General features: G+C 42.3%; 1 protein-coding gene across 4 annotated transcripts in view; it reads right to left on the bottom strand.

The window, feature by feature from the left end:
- The window catches only part of CWF19L1 (CWF19 like cell cycle control factor 1), a 44,254-nt gene that overhangs the window by 25,015 nt on the left and 2,489 nt on the right, over window positions 1–16,750 (bottom strand). For all 4 annotated transcript variants that reach the window (XM_078782654.1, XM_078782646.1, XM_068125641.2 and 1 more), the window contains exons 5-8: window positions 16,382–16,581; window positions 6,646–6,761; window positions 5,418–5,631; window positions 4,348–4,516 (exon numbers count right to left, since the gene is read on the bottom strand). In XM_078782654.1, coding sequence (XP_078638780.1) covers window positions 4,348–4,516; window positions 5,418–5,631; window positions 6,646–6,761; window positions 16,382–16,581 — 699 coding nt within the window. The remainder of the gene's footprint in view (window positions 1–4,347; window positions 4,517–5,417; window positions 5,632–6,645; window positions 6,762–16,381; window positions 16,582–16,750) is intronic.

Genomic DNA, 16,750 nt, shown 5'->3' with positions numbered 1-16,750 from the left:
ACCTAATACACAGAATAAGGAAATAACTACCAACAAGGAGGAAATCTATGATTGGCTAACGTGATTGTATATGACCTAACTAAGGGACGCCCTTTGACCTTTATACACAACAACTGGAGGAAGGAGGGTGATATTTTTTACGACAATAAAAAACACAATTCTCATTTCCACAACAATATATATATATATATTACAAGCTACCAGAGGTCCGTCAGCAGGGAATCACAGTTCATAGTTCAGACAGCATCAGGATATGGTGCAAACGTAATCAAATGAAAGACCAAATACAGTGCTAGACAAACTAGTACTGTATGAAAGCCACCACCGAAAAGGGCATGCAATGGCCGCATGGATTTTCACAAATTGACATCAACACCAGTCCTGGACAGCATTGTTTCTGTCTCAATGGCAAAACCATTTGGACAAATTATCAATATGAAACTTGCGAAAAGAAGCTCTTCATAAGCCAAATGACACCATGAATACAATAGTGCTAAGACCATCATATAAACTTTACTGGCCATGATATAAAGAATGGCAGAAATAAAAGTTGAAATAGAAAAGGCTAGTGTGGAGAGAAGTGAGAGGGTGGGGGAGGATGGAGGAGACCAACAAAGAGAAATTTATTTTACAGCCCTTACATATTGTGATGGTTTTGGCTTCTAAGGGGGAAAGCAGCCACTCTGATAGTATAACTTCAGTTATTCCATCATATTTTGTTTGGTTAAGCTTTATTTTTATTGGAGTGAAGTTCAGAGCCTTTCTTCTTTAAGTCCTTTCGTCTTTTGTCTCTGACTCTGGTCTTCCTAGAATTTGAGGTCTTCAATCCTTGCGCTTCCTTGGGTTCTGCTCTTGTTTCAATTCCGACTCCTCTCCCCTCCATGACCTTGAGCTTTCGCCCGCTTCGGAGTCTTCGCCCCATCATTGCTCGAGCATTCCAGCCAAAACCCACAATGCGAACATCATCATTCCCGGGTGCGTGGAGAGGCATGGCAGTTCGGTGGCACGCAGAGTGGGGCGAGGGTGGAGCGAGGAGGACACGGAGAAGGACAGACATTTGTGCCAGAGTTTTTGTGCTCAAATTTGGCTTAACAGAGTTAGCGCAACATGTCAAATGGCCCGGTTCATCCCCATCTTTTTCTTTCTCATCTCCCCCTTCCATTGTCAGATGTGACTGGCGCCATTTTTACCCTGCACTCACGAAGCGAAAGCAGGGTTAGGCATTCGGTTGCGTACGTGTCTGCATTTTTAAAATTCATTTTCTCAGCAACCGTTGGTCCGATTAACACAAAATTTTACCATAGGAGCGCCTCCGCCTGCACAAGTTTTTTTATTCATAATTATGACGTCATAGGTCACGTGGTATGGACGCCATCTTGGAAAAACGTTACACCTATATCTCCCAAACCGCTCCATGGAAAAAATTGAAACAAGGCTCATTGTCGAGTACTCTCCATGGGGAATAAGATGTGTTAATGATGTCATCTGTACCTTAATTATGACGTCATAATCTGACAAGTACAACGCTTCATCCGATCAATATGAATAATTTTTCTCTGCAATTGTTGGTGGCACAAATTTTGACCATAGGAGTGCCTCCTCCTGTAGAATATTTCAATGATGATTGTGACGTCATAGGTCATGTGGTACAGGCGCCATCTTGAAAACAAAACTTTGCAGCACTATATCTCTGAAACAACTCAATGGGAAAAAATTAAATATGGCACATTGTCAAGTACTCCCCATGGGGAATAAGATAGGTTAATGATGGTCATCGGTGCCTTCGTTATGACATCATCATTTGACGAGTATAACGCTTCATCCGATCAGTATGAATTTGTTTTCTCTGCAATTGTTGGTGGCATGAAATTTTGAGCATAGGAGCACCTCCTACCTGTAGAATATTTTAATGATGATTATGATGTCATAGGTCACGTGGTATAGGCACCATCTTGGAAAAACGAAAAGACATTGCACCTCCATATCTCTGAAACCGCTCCATGGAAAAAATTGAAACGTGCCTCATTGTAAAGAACTCCACATGGGGAATAGGTGTCGTTATCGATGACGTCATTGGTGCCATAATTATGACGCCATAATTCAACAGGGACAACGTTTAGTCTGATAAGTTTGAAATGTATTGAGCGTGATCTAAGCAACAATTATATTAGAGAATATAAATTTATGATGTAATTGCTCACGTGATCTGACGGCCATATTGGATCAAAGAAAAAAACCGTTCAAAAACAGAACAGTTGGCTTGCACCAAGTTGACTGCACAAGGTAAGTATTTTATGAATACCATCTAGTTCATAGAGGTGATACGTGACAAACTAAGGCATCCAATGGCACGCACGAATGACGCGTAGGGGTCATGGGGGGATATATTTGTGCTTTGTAAATTGCCCCCTTGTAAATATGCGTTTTGCTTGAATACATATTATAAATAATCCGTGTCCTGATTTCTCATGTTCCAGTGGCGGTGCAAGTCACCTGGAGGTTGATTGACAAGACTAATTGAATTAAACATCTCAGGAAACAGTGCATAACGTTGGTTCAGCTGAGCCAATTCATTAACAGTGGTTACGTAGCTGCTGGCACAACTCCCCATCATGTAATTTATTATTGGAAAATTTATTTATTATTTATGATTTCTTTTTATTATTCATTACTTATATTATTTATTATTGGAAAAAAACATTATTGGACTGAAAACAGAATTTGAGAAAACAGGTAAAAAAACAATATAGCGAAGAATCTATGAAGATACGTCCTCAAAAACACTACTAGATACTGTGCCTAATCCTTTGATCATCTATCTATAATTCCATTAATCTCTGTGTGTATGTGTGTTTGTATGTGTGTATGTGTGTATGTGTGTATGTGTGTATGTTTGTCTGTGACCGCTGTTTCTCGACAACTACCGGTCCGATATACTTTAAACTTGCCAGGTATATTGCTGGGGACCCGAGGATGTGCCTTTTCAAGGTATGAAATTAATCGGACAAGTAGTTACCGAGCTATGGCGATTTCTTTACCAAACACTGCAAGCCGTTCGCTTTGGACCAAACCATTGCATGTAAATAGAGGGGGGGGGGGTTCTGTGGTCGTTGCGAATGGACCAAACCATTCATGTAAATAGAGGGGGGGGGGGGGGTTCTGTGGTCGTTACTGCCACGTGGTTTCAAAGTTTTTTTTTGTTGTTGTTGTTTGCACGCATGTTTTTTTGCACCCACGTACGGGCACGCCCTAGGATGTTTACACACACACACCCCTACACAAATTTTTTTTTTTTTTTTTTTTTGGCAAGGAACGGGCACCCACGTACGGGCACGTCCTAGTTTAAATAATTTTAATAAGACCCTCAAGTGATTGTTCATATTATATAAAAGAAAGATTTTTGAATCTTGAAAGGATTCCTTGTAAATTAGTATGGAACCAAACTATGTACAACATACAGTGGATGGAATCAGAGGTATGGTATGCCAACTTGATTGAGGTATGCTAACCGTCAATGGAAGCAAGAAGAAGCTGCCATTTCAGGCAATAATCCTTTATCAGAGCAAAAGAGGGTTAACACCCAAAATGTCAGCTTCTCTTTTCTTCCAACAGTGATGAGCATACTTCAGTCAACGTCCTGTAAATTCCCTGCATTGTTCTACCTGTCCATCAAAGTAGAATGTCACTCGTTTTCAACAGCAAGACTAGCTCTCTCTCCATTATATAGGTACAATGTACAATGTACAATAACTTTAAAGCATAAACCCTTCGGCTTTGTGCAGTCTGACAAACAAATCCTGCTCCTCAGATTGTGTGTGAACAACAAACAGGATGGTGTGTAATGTGTATCACACACATCCCATTGATCAGGGTCCATCTGCCAATAGTCATCTGTGCCATCTGCTCTGTTTTGAAGACTGTGAAACAAACAGAAACATACTTTTGCAAATTATGCTTCTCCCACCCCTGTCCCACCCACCCACCCACCCACCCACCTTCACCTGCCCCAAGGTGAGCTGCCTCACTAGGTCGAGACACAAATGCAACATTATCATACCTATAACAATCAATGCTGTATGACCTATCATATAGGGGGCTGCAGTGAGGAGCAGAAACTGCTTTGTCAGTCTGGACAAGGCCGGAAGAGCTGGCTGCCTTTCCAGATCTGCTTGTGGATCACAGACAAGATAGTGCGGGGGCAAACACCCCCCGCTGATCAGGATCCAGACGACAATAGCCAGTGTGGCACATGGTTCCTGGTCCCAAAACAGTGAAGGAGTTTGTCATTGCGATATACACTCTATCATTTTATTTACGTCCACCTCTAGCCAATGAACTTTCAAAAACCTGGGGAGAACCCTGTCGTCCTCTGATGCTTGCTGGGTACAAGTGGTAGACCCTCATCCATGACAGATCGCCTTTCCCCTTGGCCCCGTCGATGACCCCTTGCCTGGTGGCCTCTTTCTTTGCCCCTGTTCCCAAGATCAAAAAAAAACTGCAAAGCCTCATGGGTTTCCTGAGTAGGAGAGGGAATTATTGGTGACAGCAGAGGAAAGAGAGAGGGGAAGGGAGCAAACAGGAGATTGAGGTGGACGTCTATGACAGGGTGATGACAGCAAATTAATGAATGTCATAAATAAATGGATGAATGACAGCAAGCTTACGTCATGTTAAAACAAACAGAAGAACAGCAATGGGAAACAGACAGAACTAGCACGGGCACTCAGTGGAGCACACACCTACACCAGGGTGAACAGGTTACGTTTTGATTCCCACTGATAGGCCGGATCTGGATCCAGACCTCAACCAAAATCAAATCGGCTTGTTCTCATCACCCAACCAACTCAACCACCTTGTTTTGTCAGAAGTGGTCCACAACCTTTTAGAAATATCATGCGATACATCATTGTTGGTCCTATCTCTCAATGGTGAAGAATCACATAAAAAATTCTCGTATCTGCATCCGGATTCAGATCTTCACCAAAATCTAATCGATTCTTCATTGTCACACACACACCTAAGCTGTCCACCAAGTTTTATCATTTGGTCCACAACTTTTTGTGATATTGTGCCATATATCGTTTTTGGCCCTGTCAATGATCAAGAATCACTTTTAAAATTCTAGTAACTAGATCTTCACCAAAATCTAATCAATTCATCCTCGTCACACACCCAACTTGTCCACGAAATTTTGTCCGAATCCGTCGATAACTTTTTTTAATATCCTGCTCACAGACAAACATACAGATGGGGTGAAAATATAACCTGCATGCACCTTTGGTGGCAGAGGCAATGAGGAGGTGAAGAAACAGAGAAGAGAGAAATTAAAAATGCAGATGCATTGGGAGGAGGTATGGGCGGGAGGAATGAAAAATATGTGCTAGAAATATTAAAAGGAGAGGTGACATGTTGCACACCTCCCCACAGTCCAAAGTTGCTTTAGCCACTTTGGAAAGATTCCAAGGATTTTCTGTGACATCAGGCGGCTGCTTATTTAGGTCCACAGCAGGGCTCCTGGACCAAGGGGTCATGGAAAATGCATACAGCCACCTTCCTTTTTTGGCTGTAGCTCCAGCAAGACCAATAAACCTGGTTACTGGCTTTGGCCTTTCTCTCAAAACCTCATGGTTCCTGCAGGAAATGGAATGGGAAACGAGTTAAGTTCGGAGGATGATAAAGCAAAAGCTTTTAAATGATAAATAGTATCTCTACATTTGTTTGTTGCTCTTTAACGGCCACTATTATCGCACCTTGTGGGATTGGCCGGGGGAAGCTTAGCCCAAGTATTTCACGAACCGGCCTGGCCAGGCCTGACGTTCGCCTAATTAGGGCAGGAATTTGGAATTTGGCCATGGTGCCGGCGATACTCGCCTACTCTTTGTGAAGAACACCACGGGATCTTTAACGTCCACCAACCCATGCTGGCAGATGGGACTCCAGGTTTACCGTCCATCCGAGGGACAGCACACACATTGTTGAATCACCCTTCCTGTGAAACACCGAACTGACAGTTTATAGCTGGGTCGGGATTCGAACCGAGGCAAGACAGCTTAGAGGTGAGTGTGCGTACCTCTAGCGAGGCCATCCTGTCAGCCCAAGTGGTATCTCTACATATGGCCTTTGAAAAAGGGTTTTTGGCTGATTATATATTTTGTTTATACAACGCATTTTCAACACCCTAACATGTATAAATGCAGTGCTAACCAAGGGTAGTATTTGAAACAAATTTAAAATTATATTGTAATGCGATGGTGAGGTATTGTAGGTGTGAGGGGGGTGGGGGGTGGGGGGTGGAGGGGAGATAAGGAAAAAGGTTATTACAGGTTACATATTCAAAGTGAACATGTGTTGAATGATACAGATGGAAAATAACAAATCAAAGTCTTAAAATGCATCTGGGCCAAAGAACAAGGTGAACATCTAGACTTTGTTGCTGGAAAACATCCGAGCTATAATAATTATATCACAGTGAATACACACCTATTACCAGCAGTGTGATGTGAGAGCTGTTAGGGTAAGGTGGTACAATCACGATGTAACATTTGCAAGATGCACCGAATGTGATTTTATTACAATATTCCTGGGATGGAGCTCGAAAGGAGACAATGACACTGCTACAAATGATCATGAATCATGTGTGGTTACCTGAAAGGTACTCGCTCATGGAAAAAGCCTTGGAGACCAGCAAAATGGTATCTGGGTTGGAGGTAACGGCAGACATTTGCCAAAACAGAGCTTTCGGCAGTCCGATGCAAACTCACCTGTGCAATTGAAAAGGTTTCTCCATCACACTCGTGCTAGAAAATGCTCTTAGATAACAATAATATATACATATAATGGAGGTTGTATGTTTCATCATATATTATGTTGCATGTTTCATCTACTACTCCTCCAAGAGGATCTGACCTAGGAAGCTGCAAATCGTTCAAGGATTAATGAGGGCACCCTGAACTTTTGCCTGTGCAAGTTTCATTTGATTTCATGATGGTTAAAAAAAAAAAAAAATTCACTCCACTTGGCATTTTGTTCCTTTGTGGTGAAAGGGGCATGCGCTATATAACCACAGTGTATAATATGGGCAATTCCATGTTATTATGGACATGGAGCTAAAATTTCAAACATTAATGAGATATCATTTGAGGATGGAATCATTAAATTAACATATGAAGATCATCATATCAATTTATTTCACTTGGATAGCTGTAGAATGCAAGGGAAGACATTTCCTGGACGATTAGCACGTAGTGTACATTCTGCTCAGCATCAGATATTTTAATCCAATATCATCCATTTCAAAGAACTTTATCCACTGTCTTAAAGGGTAAATAGCATTTCTATGTGAATGTCAGAATTATTATGAGAAAAATTGCTTTAATTTACGTTGTTTCGATATTCGATGCACTTTCCAGTAACGCATCCCCGATGTAAACCTGAGACTTAATGTACATATACGTATACATATACAGTCACGTGAAAAAGTAAGTACACCCCATGTAAAGTTCTGACTTTTTCAACAAATTTCAACATACAGCTATTTGATCTTCATTTCAACAATATTGATAGATAAAGGTGATATAATATAACAAATATCATGAAACATTTACATTTTGTAGTCCATTGTATAAATAAACATAAATGCAAATTTAGCATGTGGAAAAAGTAAGTACACCCCTACATTTATCACTACTTCAAATACCTAAAATTAGAATCAGGTGCACTAGCTCGGGTGCAAATGATTAGAACATCGTCAGAGAGGATCTTGGAGGAACCTGTCTTATTTAAACCTCAGACATTTAGTTTGGTTTGCTCTTTGTTGTTGAAGTGTGCGGCGTCACCATGCCTAGATCAAAAGAGCTATCTGAGGCCTTCAGAAATAAGGTTATAGATGCCTACGAGTCTGGGAAGGGATTCAAAAAGATCTCCAAACAATTTGAAATCAATCATTCGACTGTCCGGAAGATCATCTACAAGTGGAGAAGATTCCAAACAACTGCCAACCTGTTCAGGCCAGGCCGCCCCAGCAAGTTCAGCCCGAGAGCAGACCGCAAGATGCTGAAAGAAGTCTCTAAGAACCCCAGAATGTCATCACGGGACCTACAGGTAGCTCTTGCCACTGTTGATGTCAAAGTGCACGAGTCTACCATTAGAAAGAGGCTGCACAAATTTGATCTACATGGGAGGTGTGCCAGGAGGAAACCTTTGCTGTCCAGAAAGAACATCAGGGCAAGACTAAAGTCTGCCAATGAACACCTAGGCAAAAGACCAGCACTTCTGGAACAATGTGCTCTGGGCAGATGAGTCAAAGGTCTGGCTATTTGGCCACAGTACCAGAAGACATGTTTGGCGAAAACCAAAGACAGCATTTGACCACAAGAACCTGATAACAACTGTAAAGCATGGTGGTGGAAATATTATGGTTTGGAGCAGCTTTGCTGCATCAGGGCCTGGGCAGCTCACCATCATAGAATCCACTATGAATAATTATTCATTGTACCAGAGGGTGCTTGAGGATAATGTGAGGCCATCTGTCGGAAAGTTGAAGCTCAACCGAAGGTGGACCTTGCAACATGAAAATGACCCTAAATATACCAGTAAATCCACCAAGGAATGGCTGAAAAGAAAGAAATGGAGGGTCTGGAATGGCCAAGTCAAAGCCCGGATCTAAATCCCATCGAGATGTTGTGGGGGGATTTGAAACACGCTGTGCATGCAAGAATCCCCTCAAACATCACACAGCTGAAAGAATTCTGCATGGAGAAGTGGGCAAAAATTTCTCCCAGTTGATGTCAGACTGGTAGACAGTTATAAGAAATACCTACTTGAATTTGTTTCTGCCAAAGGGGGCAATACCACCTATTAGAACCAAGGGTGTACTTACTTTTTCCACATTCAAAATTTGCATTTATGTTTATTTAAATTATACAATGGACTATAAAATGTAAATGTTTCATGATATTTGTTATATTATATCACCTTTATCTATCAATATTGTTGAAATGAAGATCAAATAGCTGTATGTTGAAATATGCTGAAAAAGTCAAAACTTTACATAGGGTGTACTTACTTTTTCACATGACTGCACATACAACAAAAAGACAAGGTTATTATGAAACATCACTGTACTTTTACCTCAATTAAGACATTAGGAGACAAGAAACAATAAAAAGAAGAGGGAGATTGCTTTTCAATACATGTCCCATATCGGTCCCAATATTTTGAATAGTAAAGCCACAACAAAATTTTTAAATTTTTTTATGAAATGCCCTGAAACTTCCACTTGCTCTGTAACTTATCATAATAAAGCCATGTACCAAGTTTGAGTTCAATATGTGAAAGGGTATGGGGAAAAAGGTTTGAAAAACAACAGGTGAGACGGACAGATGGACTGACTAACGGACAGAGAGCAAACCTATAGTCCACTCTGGGTAGGATATTTAAAAACATATGGAGTTTGAAATTGTGATCCAAACTCACTATTCATGTTGTGTGTGCGAAGATGGAAATACAAAACAGGCCAGTTTAGATTAATGTACCGTAAATGAAAACAAAATGAGATTGAGGTGCAGAAACTGTACATTTCAAATGGGAGGGGTCCGACGAGGCATTTGTTAGGTTTACGGGTAATTCATCACCATACACCATCTCTCTCTCTCTCTCACACTCACACTCACACTCACACACACACACACACACACACACACAAGTTACTAAATTATTTTAGAATAAAATTTGTACCTGTATAAGCTTTATGAAATATTTTCCTCAAATTCACAGCATCCAAGAGAGGTGAGCTGAGCATTATTTGGCTCACAAGGTAAAACACCACTACTTTGTACGAGATGTAGTTTTGTAAGCAGTTAGGAGTTCAGTGATACAAAGTGATGCAGAGAGTACCCACTCTTCAGCTAGCTTTGTAAGCCAGATGGGTAAAGTTATCTGCCAAAGATAGCTCATGGATAAACGCACTGTTTCAGAGTTCTTGTCAATGAAATTCTTCCAGAGGTTAATTGTAGAAGTATAGCAAGAGGTTGGATTGACGATCCATATGAAAACAAGCGTTACGCCTAGGTCCCCCGTCGTTGAAGTGATGTGAGTTGACAAAGTGGAAGATGCAAGGCGGCCATCTTGGATTTTGACGTGGCGACCCAATTTTCAATAGTGTTCTCCCTTATACATAGATACACCCACACCAGATTAGAAGTTAGTAGTTCGTTTATTTTTCAAGATATTCCGCTCACAAGGTTCAGACATGCATGTCGGCGGCCATCTTGGATTTTGACGTGGCGACCCAATTTTCAATAGCGTTCTTCCTTATGCCAAGATACACCCACACACCAGATTAGACGTTGGTACTTCGCTTATTAGTCCCCTACCGGTGTACACCGGAGGGGACTATAGGTTTGCACGCCGTCCCTCCGTCCGTCAGTCCGTCAGTCAGTCCGTCAGTCCGTCATGCAAAGAACAGTTTTCCGGACTTTTTTTCTAAACGCGTAATGCTAATGATTTCAAACTTGGCACATGGTTTCTTCATGATAAGTTACAGATCAAGTTCGAACTTCACGACGTTTCGATCATTTTTGACAAAGTTATGGCACTTTGAACATTGGGAATTCTGATAATTCTGATGATCCTTAACACAGTGCCATTTAAAGTTTTAATTTCCTTTAAAAACCATTTTCTCTGCAATAATAGGACCGATTGAGATCAAATTTTCACCATAGGACGGACTCGGTCTGTAGAATATTTTAATGGTAATTATGACGTCACAGGTCACGTGGTTCGGGCGCCATATTTTTCCGTGAAAACACGAAAACCCCTTTTTCTCTGCAACGGCTGAACAGATCGAGGCCAACCTTTGCAGGCAGAATCGCATACCCATGACGAACAAATAAGTCAGCGAGCATGACGTCATGCGTCACATGGTTTCAGAGTTATGACGTTTTTAAGCATGAACCTTTAAAACCGAGCCCCTCCCTCATTTTTGATCCAATCGAGGGGAAACTTCACAGATCTGTTCCGCATGTCAGTCTACTAAAATGTCCTTTTGGAATTTACAATAGCTCACGTGGTTTGGCAGATATCTTTAATTAAACGAAAATATTTTTAAAATGGATATCTCTTGAATCGCTTTATTGATCGACGTGAAACTTCATACTGTAGTAGAATTCATGAAGAGTAACAAGTGTGCAAAATTTCAAGATGATTGGATGTACGGTCTGGAAGCTAGAAGTTGTTATTGCGTGAAGATTAAGAGGCGTCAAGTGTGCAGATTTAATTATTTATCAAATGTACAGACTGAAAGCATCGTTGGACACAACCTGTCGCGGTCATTTTAACCTCAAATAAAATTCTAATTTAAGATTTGTCAATAGCTGCGGTATATTAACAAACAAATAAAACAGATTTGGTCAAATTCTGACTTTTTAAACTCGATCGCATTCGACAGAGTTGTGACAAGCTGAGGAAGAAGAAACCTCGCATTGGCTTCTCCAATGTGCCATAAAAAATGGATATCTCTTGAATCGCTAGTACGTCAGACCGTGAGTTGGTAATAATTTATATAATTCACACAGTGCAATACGTGCAGGCCGCTCCACGGAGCAACCTTGCGGGCTTATCAACGAGGCGAGGCGTGACACACGTGTCTCAGCATACCTCAGATCAAGTTTGAAAACCAGCATCAACCGTGCATAAATTTGCATATTCGATCATTTTTGACAAAGTTATGGCACTTTGAACTTTGGTAGGGGACATGTATTTTAGCGCAATACTCAGAATGCTTGTTTTTCAAGATATTCCGCTCACAAGGTTCAGACATACATGGCGTCAGACATGCATGGCGGTGGCCATCTTGGGTTTTGACGTGGCGACCTAATTTTCAATAGGGTTCTTCCTTATGCCTAGTTGCACCCACACACCAAATTAGAATTCGGTCCTTCGCTTACGCATGCACGCACGCACGCACGTCCGCACGCACGGACGGAGGGGAAAACCATAGTCCCCCTTTCGCTCCGCGGTGCGACGGGGGACAAAAACAACTAGTGAGGCCACAATTGAAGTAGGGGTTAAATCACAGTAACCTGCAAATGGCTTGGGTATAGTTATTATAAAAGATCACGGGTAGGGATGGGGGATTGTGGTTTGGGATTAGGGTACACAATTTGCTTGCAGCTCTCGAAAGAATAGAGAAATTAAACCACACCTGGAGGTCAATTCCACAAATGTGAGAAAAGAGAAACAAAAGAGCGGAGGTGGAGCAGAAATGTTGGTAGTTTAACTAGAGAGGGGCTTCTACTGTCGAATAATACATGTCCTCGAGGAGATTGGGGTGGAAGGTGGTGGGGATGAGGGGGCTGAGAAAGCAGAAAGAGAATCAGTAAAGAAAATAAAATAAAAATAACAAGCATCCTGAGTATTGCGCTGCAATACATGTCCCCTCATCATGTGGCAATACAATACATGTGGCACTCTGTCGTCCGGAAAACTGTTGGGGAAATTACCAAAGTTCAAAGTGCCATAACTTTGTCAAAAATGATCGAAACGTCGTGAAGTTCGAACTTGATCTGTAACTTATCATGAGGAAACCATGTGCCAAGTTTGAAATCATTAGCATTAAGAGTTTCGAAAAAAAAAGTCCGGAAAACTGTTCTTTGCGTGACAGACTGACAGCGGAGGGACAGAGTGCAAACCTATAGTCCCCTCCGGTGTACACCGGTAGCGGACTAATAACAGAGGCCAATGGCCTGTCTGTGATGTGAAGGCAACATATTGTTATGGATATGAGAATTGTGTTTAATTGTTGAAATATCACCCTCCTTCCTCCATTTGTTGTGTATAAAGGTCAAAGGTCGTTCCCGTAGTTAATCCATATACCATCACATAGCAAATCATAGATTTCCTTTGTTCAGTAGTTATCTCCTTATTATGTGTATTAGGTTAAGGTTCTGTCTTCCCACTAGTAACACTGCATTGCACCGAATTCAAATAAAGTAGAATCCCCTTTCAATTGCCCCCAAAACGCAATTGCCGGCAGCGTTCGCTGCCCTTTGGCTGGGGCTCGCTCGAATCACCCCAAACTCCATTGAGCACGAGGTCATCTCGGAGCGGAAGGTGGGAGGAGTCAGCCCAGCGCCAGGAACAAGGCGTGGCCTTTCCAACGCCTCCTCTGGGGGCGGGATCGGTGGGCCCTCGCGGCCAATCAGGGCCTAGGCGAGCTCGCCGATGGGCGTGTCCTGGAGGCCGGCGGCTTGATCGCCCCAGGGGCAATAAAAGCGCGCGCGGAAGCCTTTGGGAGTGAGCTCAGACAGGGAGAGAGAGAGAGATGCGGCAGATGAGCCCCGAGGCAGTACCACAAGCAGTACCAGCAGCTTTTACTCCCCCCAGCAGCTTTGACTCCACCAAGTAGCGTTGACTCCACCAGGCAGCTTCGACCCGTTACCATGCGGGAACCAGGATCGGTGGCATCGGTGACCGTCGAGGTCCAGCTCGACGTCCCGTGCGGGATCAAGCCCGAACCATCTGCCCCAGCTGTACCTTCCTCTCTCCTTCCAGTCCTTCATCCCTGCCATTCCATCCTTCTGTGTACGTGAGTTTGTTCTGTGTGTCATGTCCTGGGGTATAAGTTAAACCTGTTTAGAATAAGTTAATATTTGCACTGTGTCTCCTTCCATTCTTTCTGTCTTTATTTTATTATCCTTCCTTCTTCCTTGGTTTCTTTGATTGTGTAAATAGTAGTAATAAATTATATTTGTTCTTCCTACTTTTGTCTTCCTCTTCTTCACATCCGTTCGTCTTTGTCTTTTCCCCATTGAAAACCTGTGGCACGATTTGGCCAACGTTCAAGGATCGGGTCTAGTCCTTGTTAATAGTTCGTGCCGCGGTTGCTAAAACCGCTCGGCAATTAAACATCTGTCCGCGGTACGAACGGGGCTGTGCACCTGCCTTTCCGGAGGTAGCTGGGCAGCGTCAGGGACCACGTCGGTCAGTCATAAACGAGGGGATTAATCCTCCTTCGATAAGGGGAACAGAGGCCGACGCTGGGTTCCGTAACAATATATTGTGCTTCAACCTCATCACGAGAGATTCCAATGTTGTTTAGAGCTGTAGATTCCACAGAATCGAGGTGACTCAGATGTAATTCCAAAGTACCAGACAACAAGGGAGAGCAGTACTCCGCTGTGCTACATAAGCTGTGAGTAGTTCTGATTTTCCAAGGAAAGGCTTACAATGACGGAGGATACCCACTACCCAGTCTGCCGCTTGCTTTGGGGGCCAGCTTGGCTACATATCCAGGAAAGCTTATGTCTGACGGTGAGGCTTAAAAGTTGGAGACAGAACCTCTTCCACTGCCTGACAGTGGAAATAGTTAAGCAGGTTCATTCGACAATCAAGCCGGAATGACAAGGTGAGACAGTGAGATTTTGCGGAAATGAGAGGTTCCATTTGGCACACCAGAAACTCATTGACAATCATTTTTCACAACCTCGATGGCAGTTGTGGCCAATAACTCTCAATTATTAACAGCAACTGTTTGTGACAGGCAAAGGATGATTTCATTACAAGTTTGAAGCAACGCCAATTAGCTTAACCATTAGGGCCGCAATTCAACCTCAAGGAAGCCTTGGAGTCTTATAGAGCCAATTGTACTGTATATGGCAAGAACGGAAGAATATCCTGTCTGTTTCAGTGTCAGATATACATGTAACATTATTTTCATATATGTATACACAATTTTGCGGGATGGGGAGGGAGGGGGGGGGGGGGGGGGGGGACGGGACAGAAAGTGTCCTATCATACAGATGCCAAAAAGGGCTGCCAACATTGCTGATCTAATAGAGTGTAAGAGGTTTATAAAATGAATCACATCCTTTGACTGCCAATAATTTTGTCATCGCAAGTCTTTCGGAGCCTATAGAAGGCAAACCTCAAAATGATTTGCCGATTCCAATTTGGCCTGAATTTAGTCAATTTTCACTGGGATAATACACCACACATATCCTAGCAGCGAATGACGCCACCTGACAAGCCGACAGCGACCATAGATTTATGTAGGAGAGCGATAGCGCTTTACAGTACACCACCACTAATTGATATGATTGATAATTCTCAGTTTCACGATTAATTAAAATAATCTTGCGCACGTGGGCGTGATCACTTTTTGGGACCTTTTTGTGTGCATGTACAACAGCGACTGGAGCACTTCCATTTTCATCGTGCGCGTCATCATCTATGATTAATTCTAATGGTGCGTTTTAGTTCGATCTGCAGCCTCAATTTCTTGTTCAATTTGTAACTTGCTGTTATCTCCAGATATTTATCTTTTACCCGAAACCAATAAAGGGAAGGATATGTTTGTTATATTATATATTGTACACAGCCCCTCCCTATTCTATCGCCAACCAATGAAAAGTGCCAAAAGGCGTACTCAGTTTTCACTCCATTTGGTGTGTGTCTGTCTGTCTGTCTGTCTGTCCGCAGCATAACTACCCGATGATATCATCCGATCTTGGTGAAACTTGGGTGGGAGGTTGATATCATGATCTAGTTGTGTCCTGCCTAGAGTGGGCGTATTGCGCCCATTGTGGGCGGAGCCACACCCGAAAAAGATGTCTTTTTAGGGGGTAATCGAGTTGAAGCTACATCTTCACTGAGGGGTTTGGTGGAATCTGACAGGGGTTTCGATATTTGGTGAGAACCAATGTCATGTGTCCAGCCCCACGGAGCTCGATTTTTCATTTTCGCCCCAAGGTCAAGGTCACAAGGTCACGAAATTTAGAAAAGTCGATTTTTGACGGTTTTATTACATTGTTCGCTTCCTGATAGGGTGAAATGTCATACATGATCTTATATTATCACATACATCATGAAATACAAGTTTTCCAACAAATTTCAGAATCTCCGACCTTTGACCTTTCAAGGTCACAAAGGTCAAATTTTCAAAGTTGTTGGAATCGAACCAAATTTTCGGTATTGTGTAGCTAACTAACCTCATAACTGATTATGGTCCCGATTTGATGCATCAATCGCCGATGATCGACTTGATAGTCCGTCCTTCGTCATTGAATACCGCTCGCTCGTGAACCATCGTCGTCTCCTGACTTGTTTAAAATAAATTCTTTGGTATGACTCGGCCCGGGTTTGAACCTCCGACCTCCCAGACTCAGAGTGGACACTCCAACAATTGCACCACCGAGCCCGTTTTATACATCACACTCGCAATAAAATATTCCATTAATGAAAGAAAAATTATGTAGAAATGCAATTTTACCGGTACCTCTTATCGATGAGATACCTGCATGAGGAATCACACATTATATTTCACATTCTATACTTGAGATCACCACATACATAGCTCAACATTGTTTCCTTCTCTCAATCGTACCGGCTCAGGGCTGTATTTACAGACACCCTCTGGCCAAGTAGATGACAGCAATATGTCCATTTCTTTACTCCCCATCTCCCGCAGAGCATTTCCATGTGCGGCAGTGTGTTGCCAAGCCTCAGCCTTTCCATTCCGTGTTTCATGCCCACTCAAATATGCCACAACTAGGCCTGTAGGTGTGCGTAGCACACCATGATGTCCTGTGACCAAATACAAAATACACATGTACACCCACACTTTCATGGCACAACCATGTAGCTCATTTTCTTTTTTTCTATATCCACCTCAAATTGACAATCACTCAAAAAGTTTCCATTCACCTCAAATTGTTACATCTAGATTGAAATGTAAAATAATTTAATCAAAATC

Source organism: Myxine glutinosa, chromosome 1 (assembly GCF_964187855.1).
Source record: "Myxine glutinosa chromosome 1, kmMyxGlut1.1, whole genome shotgun sequence".
Lineage (NCBI taxonomy): Eukaryota > Metazoa > Chordata > Myxini > Myxiniformes > Myxinidae > Myxine > Myxine glutinosa.
This window is presented reverse-complemented; position numbering and strand designations above follow the sequence as displayed.